Below are 18,490 nucleotides of genomic sequence, written 5' to 3' on the forward strand. Positions count from 1 at the left end.
AAATTGAAGGGTATTATTTTATTTAATTTTAAAAAATTTTCATAACATTTAAATAAAAATATTGTTTTCCATGAATGTAAGGATGGTTTAACATAAAAAAACTCCACTAATATAAATTACTATATTGATAGTTCAAGGAGAAAAATATCATTGCTTCCCCTTATCAGAAAACAAAAATTTGAAAGGCCAGTAAAACCAATTTTGGGTAAGGAGAAAGGAAAATACACTGTAAGCAGGAACAGAAAATCTGGAAAGCAATCTTGAAATACTTAGTGAAATTAAGTATCTGTATGCCTCATTCCTGATTATACATGGTGGAGAAATTCTTGCACAGGACTGTGAGTGGACATGATCAAGGACAACTACTGGAAGTTGGAGACAATTCAGGTGTTTATCATTAGAGGATCAAATAGGTAAAATGTAGTAGACACTGTGGTATATCAGGTAGTACAAGAAGCAGTGACCTAAAAGAACATATAACAATGAACGTAGGTCTTAAATACTGGATGTTCAATGAAAAAAAATTAAATATCTATAGCACAAAACATCTATATTTAACACACACACACTACACATTTTACAAGGATACACAACATCCATGGCTACATTAACCAATACAGAGTGGATACTGCTATGGTTTGAATGTGTCTCCCAAAGGTCATGTGTCAGACACTTAAAACCTAATGCAACAGTGCTGAGAAGTGGGACCTTTAAGATCACAAAGGACTCTGCCCTCACAAATGGATTAACGCCATTATTATGGCAGTGAGATCTTGATGAAATGATGAATTCAGCCCCCCTCTCTCTTTGACCCATGTGATGCCTTTCACCATATTTTCATACAGCAAAGAGGCCTTCACCAGATGCTGGCCCCTTAATCTTGGACTTTCCAGCTTCTAAAACTGAGCTAAATAAATTTCTGTTCATTACAAACTACCCCGTCTGTGGTATTCCATTAGAGCAACACAAAATGGACTAAGACAGATACCTATGTGGGCAAGAGCGAAATAAGAGATGGGATCAGAAATGAAATATTTAAGTAAAACAAAAGAGGGGCCGGTGATGGTGAGTCATTAAAAGAGAAATATCAGTATTCAATGCTCTGTGCTCCAAATTCTAAGGAAAACAAAAAGGCAATCAAGGTAAATCCATCAACAGCCTTTGTAACAAATGTAATTGTGTACCAGTTATAAAGGGAAAAAAATGAGTATTTAGAATGTTGTAAATTTAAATGTAAATCTTATAACTCTGCCTGTCTGTCTGTCCCTCTCTCTCTGTCTCTCTCTCCCTGTCTGTCTGTTTCTCTCTGTCTCTGTCTGTCTCTCTTTCTGTCTGTTTCTGTCTCTCTCTCTACATCTCTGTCTTTCTCTGTCTCTTTCTTTCTCTAGTAAGGCATGACTTTAATTTTATGCAATAACCATATGAAGAAAAATGTTTTTCCACCTTTTTTTTCCATTTTCCTAATGTGTCCTTAATCTTCATAAAACTTCAACTGATGATTTTAGGTAATCATATGTTCAAAATGTTTCAAGTCACATTTTATATTTAATTTATTTACTTTTTTTGTGTTAAGTTTACTGTTTAAGCTCATTTCAAGTACATGTCATTTTCAGTTAATTTATTTTAGCTGAGTATTTGAGATTCAGTCTAGAATTTTAAAAGTCCACTGAATCATGACTACATTACAAGTTTCCATGTGGTATTAACAGAATTTATAATTCATATATGACATTATACTCATGTTGGCATCATTTACAAAAGAAGATTTTCCCCTGAACTGTAATAAATGCTAAAACTAAAAAATTTAAAAGACCGATACCCCAGAAATCTGAAAGCAATTTAGGACTTTAACTTAGTATTATAGTAATTTAAAAGGAATACTAAATTTTAAAATACTGTGAATTCCATTTTTCAAGTTGAATAATCCAATAAAAAATTAAATGGTATCAAATTAAAGAAACATTTAAAGTTTTATGATTGTTAACCTTTCTTAACCATAGGTCATTTTAACAAAGTCTGTTGTGGGTATGCTCCTAAATTTGGAACTAAATTTATATCTCGGCTCTTACAAATATTCAAACTAATTATTTCAGAATAAATGTAGAATGACACTTTAATTAGTAATGTATCTCCTGGCAATTAAAATTCTCTTGCTTCTCTCAGCAATTAAAACGGCAAGGCATATTATTAAGGTCCCACAATTTTTCATACCTCTTCCTGACAATTACCATGGGAAACATTAAAGACAAGATTGTAGTTATAATCCATTCACTGAATATTTGGTAGCAGGATAAACAATTTCTTCTTTCTTCTCCTTGTCTAGTAATTTTTCATTTCACTCATAATACCTATCAATCATTAACGCAATTTGTGCTCTGTATCACAATGTTCCATTTTTCATTTTATATGACTTATAAAAACCAATTGATTTTATAGAAATGTAAGTTATAGCGATGATTTTAATTAAGAAATAATTTTTAACCCATTTATTCATGATATGACTTTTACGGTCCGAACACTATAAATACATAGAGAGTACTTAATGCTGGCAGAAAATGTCAGTGCTGGAAGTAGAAAATGTCTAAAATTACTGTAAATTGAGTATGTTAATATAACAAAGATATACACACAGAGAAACAAAAATATGTGCACCAAATAGCTGATACTGTGATTCAAAATGAAATAGAAAAAGCAGCACTTTTAACTTTCATATACCTAAGAATATTTTTTAAAGTGGTATTATGAGATGATTTTTTTTTTTTTGAGACAGTGTCTCACTGTTGCCCAGGTTGGAGTGCAAATGTGTGATCTCAGCTCACTGCAACCTCCACCTCCTGGATTCAAGCAATTTTCCTGCCTCAGCCCCCCCGAATAGCTAGGATTACAGGCACCCACCACCACACCCAGCTATTTTTTTTTTGTATTTTTAGCAGAGATGGGGTTTCACCATGTTGTCAGGCTGGTCTTGAACTCCTGGCCTCGGGTGATCTGCCCACCTCAGCCTCCCAAAGTGCTGGGATTACAGGCATGTGCCATTGTGCCCAGCCAATTTTTGTTTTTTTAGTGCTTCTCTTATAATTCCATTTTTCTGTAATGAATATATATATTCATATATATTTATATATTTATTCATATATATTTATATATACTCATATATATTCATATATTTATATATTCATATATTTATATATTCATATATTTATATATTCATATATATTCATATATATTCATATATTTATATATATTCATATATATTCATATATATAAAAAACTATTGCAACAGAAGAATATCTAAAAGTTACATGGAATATATCATATGTGTAATAATATAGTAGCATAAAATCAAATCATCATTTATTTGTAAATCATAAATTATCTATTGTGTAATGATAACAGCTAAAATGGACAGCTAACAATGTGCCAGGCAATGTTTTAGTCACTTTAGTGATACCAGTTCATTTAATCCTTACAGCATCATTTTGAAATTGGTGATTGTCATATTCAATTTTACAGACGAAGAAGGAAGGCACAGGGAGGTTAAGTAACTTGCCTTAAGATCACAAGTGATGAGGCTATAATTGGCATGCTGGCTGCAGACTCTAGGAACTACAATTAAGCTGTCCTACTATGGTATTACACTATCCTTTAGTAAATTTTAATTATGTATTAACATTTCATTGTTCATATATATTACTACAAACACACCTAACAGTCTCATTCTCTCAGATATGATAGTAAGTCAAATGGCTAAATCTTTGGGTAAACAACACATGGTTCTCTATAAGTGCAAGTTTGGGAAGGTATTAGCAGATTCTATTAAATGTTCACAACTTTCATTTTAAGATCAAGGGAAGGCCTAAACAAATGGGAACTTGTCTTTCTATAAATAAAACATGCATATTTGTGTCCAATGGACAAATAGATACTGTGGAAGATAACGTTATCTATATTCTTTGCAGTATTTTCAACTGTAACATTACTTTCCTGTTTTATTGTAGCTCTCTGATTCATTTTAATGTTTTACACATTTCAGGTTCAATCCTCATTCACCTTATTCATTATTTTTTTTTCTGCCCTGTTCATCATAGTCTACATCGGTCTAGAATCTCTGTGATCACTCTGGTTTTATCATCTTCCCTTCTACAGTTTTTCACGTTTCATAAGAGGAGTTAAGCCCTTTCTATTCTTAAATATATTCCATATTTAATTTAATAAACATCCATAAACACATATAGTTCTCACAACCACTACCAACAAAGACAGTATTTTTCAGTTATTGTTCTCAAATAATCATTTTATATTTGTTCTTTCCCTGACTAGGGTGACCAATGAAAATTCCATCCAAGTGACTTGGGGCAACACTGTCATGTATAGGTATATTAACACTCAAGGAAGAATAAAGTAAGTTTTTTTTTTTAATAATCTGTGAATTCTGGTATAAGGATATTTTGGAAACAGCTTCAAGCTACCAGTTAAAATAGATTCTGTGAACCGCTTATTTATGGTATCTTTCCAAATGGATGTCAAAGTCATGGAAGAAGCAATTAATATCTAACAGTACACTACACTTTTTACATATGCTTATGCTGTGTTTTGCCAGCTTAAACTGTTTTCAATTTTACAGTTTTAAAAATTTTCTAGTCTATGCTATTTGGTTAACAGCTGTTCCATTTCAGTGGGGCAAGTAATTAGCTCTACTGTATCTAATGCATTAATCTTGATGGTTTTTTAAGTATCACTATTATTACAGCAAATTTCACTCATTCACTCATTTGAGTCTGACACATAGTCTCAATAAATTTACTCATTTATTGAGTCTGACACATCAATAAACATGTGTTGAATAACTGATTTGATGAAATCAAGCATGCATTCAGTGCTTGGTCAAATAATGGTGAACAATAAGGTCCAGCCCACAAGAAGTTGATCTGAGCTGGCGAGACAAATAGGAGGGTGGATGTTATAATTTTATAGTAGAGAGTATTCAAGGTTATCTGGGAACACAATTTGGGATTCCCAAGTCAGTCTGTGATGGAAAAATGAAAAATATCAAGGGAATTTTCATATTGTCTCTTAATCTGAAATTCTGAACAATCAAAAGTATATAAAAATCAACCAATTATCAGACAATAATGTGTATCCACTATGTTCTGAAGCATGTGGACTAAGTAATGAAATAAGAGTCAGGATCTCTGCCTTCAAGAGACAATAATACAACTATAGATATAAACAAAAACATGTGAAAAGTATCGAAAGAAGGCAGTGGATGGTACAAGCCAAAAAAAGAGAAGAACAGAAAGATCTTATATATTGCTGGAAGAAATGTATACTGGTAGAACTATTTAGTAAAATTTGAAAAAGTTTAGTATTACCTTGTAAAGATAAACATTCACATTCTTACTAGCTCAGCAGTTCCATTCCTACGTGTCCACTCAAGAGAAACTATGCATCTATATACCAAGAGACATGTACAAGAATGTTCACAGTAGCAATATTTGAAAGAGCAAGAATCTTGAATGACTCAAATGTCCATTTTGATGAAATGGATAAAGTACAGTGTGTTTGTAGCAAGCCATATTGTGCAGGAAAGATTATATATATGCACAAATAAATGTATAGATCAATGTGACATACATCATGGGCTAAGGATTATAATTAATCCAGCTCCATGCATTTGATGTATAATAGAAAAAATAAATTGAATAGGATTTTGTAAGACAAGAGTACACAGTATCTAACCTTTGCTGTATAACATACCGCCCTAAAACCTCATGACTTAAAAGAACAACCATTTATTATTTCTTATGAGCCTATAGTTTATTAAGCAGTTCTATTGACCTGAGCTGGGCGGGCCATGACCAACTCATGGGTCTGTGGTCAGTTTCACGTTGGCTAGCTAGCTTTGTTCATTTCATCTGGACTCATTCATATGCCTGAAACCCAGCTCAGCACAACTAGGCTGATTTAGTTCTGCTTTACCAGTGGGCTAGCCCATGTGTGTTCTCATGGTGAAGGAAGTGAGCAAGAGATGAAGTGAAAATGCACATGTGCTTTTTCAAGTATATGCTTATGTCAAATCTGCTTCTGTCTCAGGGGCCAAAGCAAGCCACATGGCCAAACCCAAAGTTGGAGGGGACAAGAAAGATTTAGGGCACAAGGTATGAATTTAGGAAGCCTGTTTATTGGTTCTATTTAGTGATCAACCTACCATATGTACAAATAACTTTGTAATTCACTTATCTCCCCCTTTAATATAGCAAAGGGCAAGTCTGGCTGACTTAATCAAAAATTTTACTAAGGAAGGTCCTAGACACCCAGAAAAAAGGAAGAAAGTCCATTCTTCTGGTGCCTGTAGGCTGTGGTAAAAAGTAAAGAGATGGAATAGGGAACACAGATGGTTGAGAGTGCCTTGGGTAGAAGGGCTTCTGCCCCACCTCCCATTCCAGATTCTCTTGCGCAGCTTGTAAGGTAACAAATGTGGAGTAATCTTGATGAGGCAGAGGGAGGGCCAGCATCTCTTTAGATTATCTTGGTATAAAAAAAACTCAGTAGTTCTCTCAAAATCAACAGAGTGGGGACAAGATGGCTTGCAGTTAGCAGAGAATCTGCTTCTGAGGAAACATTAGTTATACAGAAAATAAACTGCTTCTGTTGGCACATACGTATGAGAAAATGTGTAACCTGGTACCAGAGTGGTAGGATTTGGTAAAAGAGTGAAAGAAATAGATTTGAGCAAATAAAAGCATGTTCAGGGTACGTGAACTGATCCACTTGGCAAAATTGGGAGTTTGTGTTGGGTATAAAATCTAGATGAACCAGATTTTTGAAGAATCTGAATTCTAGTTTAAAGGATTTGCATCTAGTCCCACAGGCACTTGGGAAGCAATTGAATTTTTTTTTTAGTAGAGATATAATTGTATTCCTAAATTCCTAAATGGTTTGGAAAATGGGAACATCAGTAGAAAAGTCCTTGAACAGGTTTTGTTTGTTAGGATGGAGACTGAATTAGGGTTGGCAGAAGGAATAAAAAGGGATTTAGTTGTGGGAAATACTACAGAGAGATAGAGATTAACTAATGTCAGTGAAGAGGAAGTCATAAATTGAAGATAAACCTAAAGCTCAATCGAACTGGCAGAAAAGATGAGGCTGACAGTTTCACAAAGGTGGAAATAGGTGGTATTCAACTTTTCTTTGATTGACCTGTGGACTACTGTTATATCCTTCTAATCCACTGTCAAAAACATGTTTTAAAATGTGTTTTAGAAGTATTAATATTGATACGTAAAATAACCAGAGGCATTAAAAATACATTTGTATTTTTTAAGTAACAAGCCATTTTTTTTTAATTATGAGAACAAGATGTGATTTAGTCTTCTGATTTAATTACTAATGTACTAACCTTAAGGATATAAATGAATGCAGGATGAATAATTAGAAATGTAATGCTTGTAAACCCTTTCTTCTGTTCATGTCATCGACACTGGAATTAATGTTAAAATTGTGGTGATGTTTCTTTTTATAATCTGAACACACATCTATCACGCTAAAGCAAGTTCGTTGTATAATCTTCCCCAGTATTGTTTACTTATGATTTTCAAGTGCTTCAGATACAGTCTACATAGGGGGCTGTGGCCGTGATATTATACCCTATTAACTATGTCCCATTCAAGTAAGTTCTAGCTATGATTATATAGAGAGGAGTAGGAATACTCTTTAGGACCCTTATACCCATATGTTAACATCTATGGAAAGAATGCCAAAATTAAATACACTAATAGACAAGCTTGGACTACTTTTGAAGAGATTCCTTTTCATCATTCCTGTATTTTTAGGCCCTGTCCTATCCTTTACTATGTTCCATAAGCACTCATTTTCTCCTCTTTAGACCTCTGCTGATCTTAAGCTTTTTCCTTCCTTTTTTCAGGGACTTTCAAGTAAGGCCAGCTTTGCTGCCATATGCTTACTTTTGCTGCTATTGCCCTTCACTAATGCCACGTATGATGCTTTCTAGTTTATGTAACCTTCTGCTCCTAAGTTTCATCCTGACTTTGGTCCACTGCCATGCTCTGACTCTGAAATCTTTGCAAGTCTTGGTACTGTCAGCCCATGCTTTTGCTTGCTTAGTCCATTCCTCTCAGTATACAGTCTAGGACTCTTCCTGCCTGTCTAATCATTAAAACACTGGTTCCTTGTATATTTCTCCTCATTCTTCTTTGTCAGCTGTTGGGGAAAATATTTTTATGAATTATTTTTGAGCCTATCTAAATGTGAAAAAAAAGTGTACACCAAATAGAATTGACAGAATAAATACTGAAATAAATATAGCATGACTATTCAAATTCAGGGGTCACTGTAGCAGAAAGAAAGCACATGACTTTTATTGAGTCCATAAAGATAGTATGAACAAAGCTCAAATCTAGGGTGTTATTTTTTTGCCTTTAATTTTTATAAGTATTGGTTACATAATACATCATTCTTATAAATTAAAACATATTAACCCTGGGGTATACTCCACCCACAAGAAATGTTGCTAAAACTTCCTCCTACAGTTCAACCACAGGGATGGTCTAAGAATAAATGTTGACAGGCAACAAGCCTCCCTGCAGAGAGTAATTAATTTCAATTTAAAGTTTTGGGAACATAATATATTTCTTTTTAATGCAGTCTTTAGATTTGTAGTCAAATTTAAACTTGTGAAAAAAGGAGACTTCCTGTAATTCTTCTGGGGCAATAATGTTTTGAAACACACTCCAACAAATCCACATTACAGTGGTACCAATTAGATAATCTGAAGTTAATATCCAAACAATCAGTCCAACACTTACAACTGTGAGCATAATTTCTGCATTCTATTCTTTTCTAAAAAAAATTCATCAATTCAACAAATATTTGTTTAGCTTCTACTAAACACTAGGCAATGTTCTAAAAATTGGGTTTAAAAATTGCAAGTGAGACAAGGTTCCTATTCTATGGCAATCAAATTTATTTGGGAAGCTAATCAATAGCAAATTATACCATGGCAATAGCATTCTAGTTGAGGACACAGTTAATAAACAATAAATATGACACAGATAATGATAAGAGCTTAAAAAAAAGAATGAAGCCAGTTAAAAGTAGAATTGGAAGCAGAGAGAGAAGGGTTCTTTGTAGAACAGGATGGGCTGCTGTACAGACAGCGTCTGATAAGAGACAGAAGAAACAGAGGAGGTGAGTACTATGAGCATGCTAGGGTAGAGCTGGCAACGGCAAAGGTCTTTAGAATGCTACCTCAATGACGCTAGTCTCTCTCACTGACTCTTTTCACAAAACATTTAATTAGGCTAATTATACAATCACATGAATGTCTTGAGTGCGATAGTAACTACAAAATAAAAGTCATGAAGACAGTAAGTATTGAGTCAGCTGTTTAGGTTTATCAATCCCTCTTCAAATAAAGCAATTTAGCTGGGTGTGGTGACTCACACTTGTAATCTCAGCACTTTGGGAGGCTGAGGAAGGAGGATCACCTGAGTCCAGGAGTGCAAGAACAGCCTGGGCAATATAAGGAGACCCCGTCTCTACAAAAATTTTTTTAAAAAAACTACTCAGGTATGGTGGCACACACCTGTGGTCCCAGCTACTCAGGAGGCTGAGGTGGGAGGGTCACTTGAGCCCAGGAGGTGAAGGCTGCAGTGAGCTCTGTTCATGCCACTGTACTACAGCCTGGGAGACAGAATAAGACCCTGACTAAAAAATTTTTTTAAATTAAAATAAAAATGAATTACACATAAAACTATAATTAAAAATAAACAAAAACAACCTGAGATGAAATTAAAACTAACTCACCTGGTATGTAAATCTAATGAGTTCAACAATGTATCATAAAACTTGACAAATTTTAATACCACAACTAGCAAGGTTTGATAGACTGGTAGAGCTATACAGATCAAATCATACTTGTTTAATGATTTAAGCAAGAAAATTACAAGTTAAACTAGCAAATTGTAGTAAAACATACAATGAGCACCACCAGTTATTTAAAAAGTGTTAGACAGCATTAGACTGAAATAAAGGGAAAGTGCTTTTTTATTCCTCTCACTTGCCATGAAATAATCTCCAGGTGCTCTTTATTCTTAGAACGTGAGCTTATTTCTTAGATAAATCACTCAAGTCAGTTGCTCAGACATGGTTCAAAGCCCTTATGTAATACTTTCATTTTTCTCCCTTGGACATAGAGAGAAGACAAAATAAAGTTAGCAGAAAAATAAACACACAAAGAGCAACGAACTACCTTATCTACATCCATAATAGCTGTCAAATAAAAATGTAAATTAAAGTCCAAAAATTCAGCAAAGGACCTAATAGGGATATAACTTTTATACTCTCAATGAATTAATGATGATTTGTACATTTCTATTTTTCTCATTTGTCTTTAAGCATTTTCTTTTGAATAAAGTCTTTTGAATAAAGTTATTCTTCAAGTCAAATAAAACTTGAAGAATATCATAAGGCCGAGCACAGTGGCTCACATCTGTATTTCCAGCACTGTGGGAGGCCGAGGCAGGAAGATCGCTTGAGTGCAGTAGTTTGAGTCCAGCCTGGGCAACATAGAGAAACCCTGTCTCTAATACAAAAAAAATTGGGGGTTGATAAACCTAAACAGCTGACTCAGTACTTACTGTCTACATGACTTTTATTTTGTAGTTACCATCGCACTAATTAATACAAAAAAATCAGGGATTGATAAACCTAAACAGCTGACTCAATGCTTACTGTCTACATGACTTTTATTTTGTAGTTACCATCACACTCAAGACATTCATGTGATTGTATAATTAGCCTAATTAATACAAAAAAAATTAGCCAAGTGTGGTGGTGCATGCCTGTAGTCTCAGCTATTTGGGAGACTGAAGTGGGAGGACTGCTTAAGCCTAGGAGGTGGAGGTTGCAGTGAGCCAAGATGGTGCCACTGCACTCCAGCCTGGGCGACAGAGTGAGACCCTGTCTTAAAAAAAAAAAAAGAATATTATTATTAATTAATAATATTAATTAATAATAATAATATTATTATTATAGTTCAAGGGACTCAAGTAGGATTTTGGTGAAATCAGGATAAGCCAGGCTGGGCCAAGTTCAACCTGGGAATGCAAGTAGACCTACACATACATACATACATAGGTTCAAGTCAAGGTCAGATGTCGAAACAGTTATTTTAGACAAGGACACAGGGCAAAATCATTCTAAAAGGTACATTTAAAAATGAAATATCAATTTTCTTTGTGAAAGAACAGACTTGGCTTTGTTTAAAGCCTGGACCCTCTGAGCAAATACTACCTCGACATAGCTAAGATTTTCCTCCCCTAAATTAGTTGGAGATCATAAACCCTGAATAATAATCTAAATAATGAAACTTTACTAGAGTGCAGTCATTTCACTTTATGAGGAAATACAATGTCTGAATATTTAGTGTGTGAATGCAGTTTATGTAGGCATGCTGCCCCAACCTCTGGAGGCCCAGCTGGCCCTCTCTCTGGGAATGGTGGGGCCACAATGCAGCCGGTGTGGGGCTTGTCTCGTTTTTCTGCTGGAAGTTTAACTATTGTCTCTCCTTGCAACAAGAGATGAGCCCAATGCCTTTTCTATCTTTATGATGGAAATTAAACTACAGAGTTTTATTTGTGACAATGTCAAAATATTTTAATCCATCCATTCATTCAACAAATGTGTAAATAGCCAAGCATGACTCTACACAAAGAGAAATAAGAGATTCGTCTGAGAGTAGTTTTGCTAAAATTTTATCTTACCAATTAGAAACTATGATAAAAGTCTTCTATTATAGTTATATAGTTATGAAACTCTATTTTTACTATAAAAGTAATCAGTTGCATGCAGACTTCTCATAGATCATGGTCATAATGCTTCCACATATTTGTGACAGCCAATTTTCTCTTTTTCAGATACAGATTTAATTGTCATAACAGTCATTTATTAGTTCCGTTTTATTTTCCCTTTTTTGGTTGAGAAAGTAACCTTTGAGTTAGGAAAATAATTTTATTTAATAAAAACAGGAATAGTTATTTGAGTTTTAAGTTAATACTGTTACTTAGCCACTAGGCTATGCTAAAGTATAGCCCATTTGTTCAAGAACACTTCTATCTTCATGCTACACACACACACACACACACACACATACACACTCACACAAACCAGGAAAATAAATTCAAAAGCTGGATATGAATCATTTAACCATTCAAAACGTAGCTGGTAATTTGTTCAACAGATTTATCTAAGGGTTAGTTTCTATAATTAGTTTAGATAACATATTCCAAAAGAATAAATAAACTCAAGTTTTTGCTAAATATACATCTTGTGGTAATGCTCAGTTTGGTTTTAAAAGGATGCAATCATAGTTATGCTTATCTGATCCAAATTAAATATCTATTTTCATTTACATTTAGTTAGTCCTACTTAAATAAACTATAACATATAGTCGTGGACTGATTAGTTATCAGAAACATAAGCTTTAGATTGGATGCATTTTACCTTCTGGTTTAAAGAAATAGTCATTTTAAAATGCAACACTGAGAACTAAACACCATTTATTTCATTTATTTTAGGCATTTTTTACATTAAAATTATGTTCTATTCTCAATAAACTGTGTTTAGAATCTTTTAAGGTTCAATTTGTGAATAAGGCTTACTCTCATTTGTATTACTTTTCCCTTAATACTCTAGGGAGCACAATATTACATTTTTACCATCATTATTCACATTAATATCTATCTCTGATTATACACTGTGGGAGGCATTGAGAATTCAAATAGGTCTAAGAAACTTACAGTTGAGAACACACACGAAAATATAAATAACATTGATAAAGATATTTTTTAGGGGCCATAGATAAGTTATAAATGAATAAAACAGAGAATACATGTTACAATAGTTTACGTAAGAAAGATCTATTTGATGTCCACATTATTAAAACAGAGAATAGGTTTTTACTACTGAAGTCCCAAAGATTTCAAAGTCTAAAGTGCTCTGAAGATAAAAATCCATTATCCTCCAACTTATTTTTTAATCCACCTAACAACTCTATCTGTAACAGGAGTTTGCTATATTTTAAAGATAAATTAATATTTTTAAAACTTGACTTGTCTCTCTCAAAATTATTATCCATCTGTTAATTATTGATTATAGGAGAAATGATTGACAAAACACGATCCAGGCCCAAAGCAAAATGCTATTAATCTACTATTCCTGCTATATTATTGCTTTGGTATATGATGGAATACTTGGAAGAAAAAGATTAACTTTCTTTCTCTTCTTAAATGTAATTAAGTGCAGTAAAATCCATTTATGAAGTACCTCAGAAAAAGACAAATATAGCTATGCTGTAGGTGAAATGTTCTCCAATACATGTTTACACATAGGTGTATTATTCAAAATGTTTAAAACTGTTGCCACATGGGTACTGAGAAAACAGAACAGATGCTTAGGTTAAAGCACCTCTAACTGTCCCTGTCCATAGGGAGCAATTACTATTATAGCAATGTTGAAAATGTTTAATTCTTCTAATATTAGTATTAAAATATTTTAATTGAACCACTATTTTGGAATATGATATTCTTAATTCTGCTACACAACACACTATCTTAGCATAACATCATCACACATAATTTTCAGTTCTAACATTGCTTCAATGTGTACATCAGAAACTGAAGAGATATTTAAATATCTGGAAATGCCTGTATCTCTCAGCAATGTTAGATAATAATAGATATGGTTGGGCTATGAGCCATTTCTGGTCCGTGTCCTTCAGTGAGTTCCTGAGCTTTATTGATTAAATTAAGAGACTATGATATATCCTCTTTAGTCTTTTCCCTCACCTTTAGTCTTGGGCAGAAGGCAATTGCAGGCCTTTCTAGGGGTACTGATTTAGTCAAAGAGATGTGATAAAAACATACCCTACCCCCAAATCAAGCCTTGTAAGGGGTCTGGATTGTCTCACCTATCCTGGAGTATGCTAAACCAAGGAACTGCCAGTTAGAGCAAGGGTTTCTTCCCACTGGAGCTAAAGGTTACAGGACCTGCCCTATGCATGTTCAGTCTTTGTTCCTGAGACAAGCTGAAGGTCCAGGGGTATTCACCATGGTATAGTACTGGCCATGGGTAAATTAGGGCCATCTTGGCATTATGATAGGTTCCTGTTTTTTGTTTTTTTTTTAATTGTGCCATTCATCAAAAGAAAAAGGGACTGAGTGAAAAAGGGTAGAGAAACAACTGCAGTTCCTGGAACATACTGTGTTCTTTTATGTGTAACTCTGCTAGTCTCTAAGCACTTTAGAACACTAGCACTCTCTCTAGTCTCAAAGCACTCTATGACAGTTTCACTGAACTTGTCATCAACAGCTAAAAGTCCTTCCAGGACTCCCTGCCTTTGTACATGCTGTCATGTAGCTGGAATGCCATTTCTCCCACTGTCTACCTGATAAATTCATCCTTCAAGTTTTATCTCAAAAGTCAGGTGTCCTGTGAGACTTTCATTCACTATACCTGGCAAAAATCAGGTATTATTTCTCCCAGGTTCCCATTTCTGTCTTACAGCACTTATCACTATCATAATTATTTGCATACAAGTCTGAATTCCTGATTAGCCAGTTTCTATAGGCCTGCAATAATATCACATTAAAGTTTGTCCTAGTTGGAAGACAGTAGTGCTCAATACATGCCTGCTGCATAAATTACTAGTGAACAGGTAGATGGATACATGAATTAAATTTTAAATCCCAGATACTCCATATGCATTATAATCTAAGTCATAGTTAGACTTGACTTTACATTACTACATTAAAGATGCATGATATTGGTTATCCAAATCATGGTTCCATTTCTAAGAGCCCACCCTCTCATGTACTTTTTCCCTTTGGTGAGGTCTGTTCTGACACTGCACATGCTGCCTACTTAAACCAAAAAGCAATACAGTCCTTAGCTCCACCCCAACTGTAATGTATACCTTGGGTTTCCCCCTGTCCAGAGCCTAACTTTGTTTCCCCTAATGGTCATCTAAAGAATCCTCCTCATTTTTTGAATAATCAGTTTGCTCCACCCTGATGTTAGTGATTGGGCCCCAATGCCTGCAGACTCTGCTTGTTACAAGGATGCACTTTCTTAGACCTCTATGTCTGTTGCTAAACTCAGGGTAAGCCACTTCAACAACTGCTTTTCTCCATAGTAAGAAAAATGGCCCCTTTTCTTTCCTAATGGCTAATACCCCTATGCTGGGATTTGGCCATAGTAAGTCCAAAGTGTTATTCTCCATAGTAAGAAAAATGGCCTCTTTTCTTTCCTAATGGCTAATACCCCTATGCTGGGATTTGGCCATAGTAAGTCCAAAGCGTTATTCTGAGGAAGTCCTGGATTTTTGGCAATTCATTTTATTCAAGAGTTCAGACCTGTTTCATCACCAGCTGCAACAGACAAAGAACCCTGGCAGAGATGAAGGCTGACTCTGACCCCTGGTGATCCCCAGGAGACAGTCCCTGCATTTCTTCCCCAGGCAACAGTAGCAGTTTTCTCCAATATTGATTCAATTCTCACTCACATGTTTGGATGAACACTCATATCCCTCTTGTCAAAATGTATACAGCCTCGTTGGGTTACATCTACACTATGTTTTAGTTTTTATACAGTCTATGGAAGTTTAACTATTTCTAGGGACCTCAGTGCTAAGCTTGTTTCAACTATTATTGTAATTTGAAGAATGTTTCTTAGAAGGTATCAGTGGCCTGGTGCCCTGTATCAATATGACTGATGAGTAATACTAACACAATCAAGTTCCAATATTGTGGTAGCTCGCATACAGTTATCTTAACTAAGGACTCATGTATTGAGCTATAAAGCCATCTATGGGTCTAAAAACATTGAGTAAGATAACTTATGTATGTCACTTTTTGAGAAAACTCCATGTGAAAGCCTGCTATACTGGTTCTCTCACTAAACTGACAAAAATAATACACTGAAATTAAATTCAATAATTCAGGAAAAAAATCCTCAAATTTATACTCACCCACTATGCTTCATATGTGCTGGTTTATCCATTCGCACTGCCAGTTTGATTTTTAAGTCAGAATCCTGGCTATTTTTTGGAACTACCATTCGGTGTAATTCAGCTGATTTGGGGCTATTAGAAGTTGGGTATAATATCACCTGTATGGAAAAAAAAAACCCACATTTAAACGCATGATACGGAGTGTCTACGGGTTGGAACTAAAATATTTTCTATGTTTTCCTGTTTGAAAAAATGACGTCAACACCCAAATGTATCCGATAAACCATTTGACTCCCTACTACAATAGCTGATGGATTTTCAATACAGACTCAATTTATTTTTTTGACAAATATGTGTTTTCACATTATCACATGAGTTTTCTTCCTGTGTCACTTCATAACGAATTAATAGCAAAACAAGCTACAGTTGAATTGACGTTGAAAAATACTCAAGAGACACCCATAATTTCAAGAAAATTCTAAACTCCTCAGGGCAAAGCAGTTCAGAAAGATATTCTTTGAAATTATGGATAACATGCTTAAAAACCAAAGCCAATTATTTGAAACAGCACAAATATGCCTCATGCTTTAATATTATCATTGTATTATCATTGTAAAATAGTATTAAAGGAAATCAACTCAATTAGAGATGGAAAACAGCACATTTTCTGCCGTAGATCAATACCAAAGAAGGACTTTTTCCTGACATGTTTTCAAAACTATAGATATTATAATGACTGAAACAAAGTAATTATTTTTAACAAAACTGCCCAATTGACAAGTGATTATTTCACAACCCTCACTTCACAGAGTCATCCCAGGAAAGAGAAGCCTACTCTTCAGATGTTAGGTGCCATGCAGATAACACAAGGTATTTTCTCCCTTTTAAAATCAGTTATGACATATTTAGGCACAGTTTACATCTAAGCCTTAATATTTTTAAATGGGAGCATTATAGGCTAAAATGCAAAATATGTGAAGTGCACTGCATTATATTTTAAGCCATAAGCCTGAAGTTTAGATATGAATGGAAGAATTATAAACATTCTCAGGTATGCTAATTTTTTTCACAAACAAAATAAATATGTTCATTAAAACTATATTGAAACATATCTTCTTGTGGATAAATCTTGAGGCAACACAAAGTGATTGTGAATCTGAAATTTCTTTGTAATACTGTTATAATTTTACTTTAATATAACAAAACTAAGTCCAGTCTCAAGTTGTTACAGATAGTCTTTACCAATTTAATAAGGCTGCCTTCTATTCTTAGATTCTAATAGTAAAATGTTTTGAAAGCATTCATGGCAATTGACTTTGTCATGCCCTTCCCCTACCCTCAAATCCTCATTTGCAGTATAAGTAGAAATCTTCACCGAGAAATCTTTAAGCAAGACTCTCCTTCTCTCTAGGAAAGACAACACAGTCATAAAAGCTTCTCAAACTATTCTCAACTTGCAAGTTGTTAAATGTATCTACTATTTTGAGACTTTTCTCAAGCCTTTCCTAAAAGCCATAGCTGTGTTGAATCCAGCATATCTATATACTCAAGTATATAAAGGACATCTAAGAACAAACTAAATGACATTTGCAATGTTTTCACAATTATGATCATACTCTAGAATTCATTTTGACTGCTAAAATATCCAATGTAATATTTTACAGATTCTTTCTTAAGTGATAGTAAAGAAAAATAAGCTGATAGCTTTTGGCTCAAACCAGTAGACAAAGGAATATCATTATCAACTTAGAAGGTTATTCCAAAAAAGAATAAAAGACTAAGATAGATCTCTATATCCTCTGTAGCTATAGCTGCTATTTTCCTAACAAGTCTGGAAAGCTTTTTCTCTTTCTCCACACCCATTCCCCACACCAACTTTAAAAAAATTATTTGGCATGAGCCACTTACAGACTTTATTGCTTTTTAATTCTTCCTTCTATGTTTATATAAAAATTGGTATTGTACCAAACTCTAAACTCTTATACAGGAATGGAATATTTAAATTAAAACTTCTGACAATTTCTCATTCTGTAAATGCCGATGATGGCTTGCTAAATTAGGTCCCAAGATAACTGATTTTGGCTGATCCACAAATTAAAGGCTATCCCAATATCGAATACCATTCTTTCTGCCACATTTTATTTTTTGATGGGTATTTCTAACTGAAGTCAGTGGAAGGATTTATTGCTCAGCTCTGTTCAATTAAATAAACACTGAGTTCTTACTATGTGAGGATACACAAAGATTAAAGAATATAAATGGCTCACATTTCTCAAGAGCTCAGTTCCTCTTCAATAGGGCTTAGTTTATGTCTTTTATTAATAGCACTCTTAGCTCTGATAATATCACTTCTTCCTATTGCTCTTCTTTCCCTAGAGTATGCAATGGTTTCCTGATTTAGTTAATTTCTGGGTATATTCACAATCATCTGCTTGGCTTCTCCCTATCATATGTATATCTAAT

The 18,490-nt window shown here is 34.2% G+C and overlaps 1 protein-coding gene across 5 annotated transcripts in view; it reads right to left on the reverse strand.

The window, feature by feature from the left end:
• The window catches only part of CADPS2 (calcium dependent secretion activator 2), a 567,381-nt gene that overhangs the window by 234,151 nt on the left and 314,740 nt on the right, over positions 1-18,490 (reverse strand). For all 5 annotated transcript variants that reach the window (XM_054495194.2, XM_054495197.2, XM_054495196.2 and 2 more), the window contains exon 8: positions 16,046-16,185. In XM_054495194.2, the coding sequence (XP_054351169.1) occupies positions 16,046-16,185 (140 nt within the window). The remainder of the gene's footprint in view (positions 1-16,045; positions 16,186-18,490) is intronic.

Source organism: Pongo pygmaeus, chromosome 6 (assembly GCF_028885625.2).
Source record: "Pongo pygmaeus isolate AG05252 chromosome 6, NHGRI_mPonPyg2-v2.0_pri, whole genome shotgun sequence".
Lineage (NCBI taxonomy): Eukaryota > Metazoa > Chordata > Mammalia > Primates > Hominidae > Pongo > Pongo pygmaeus.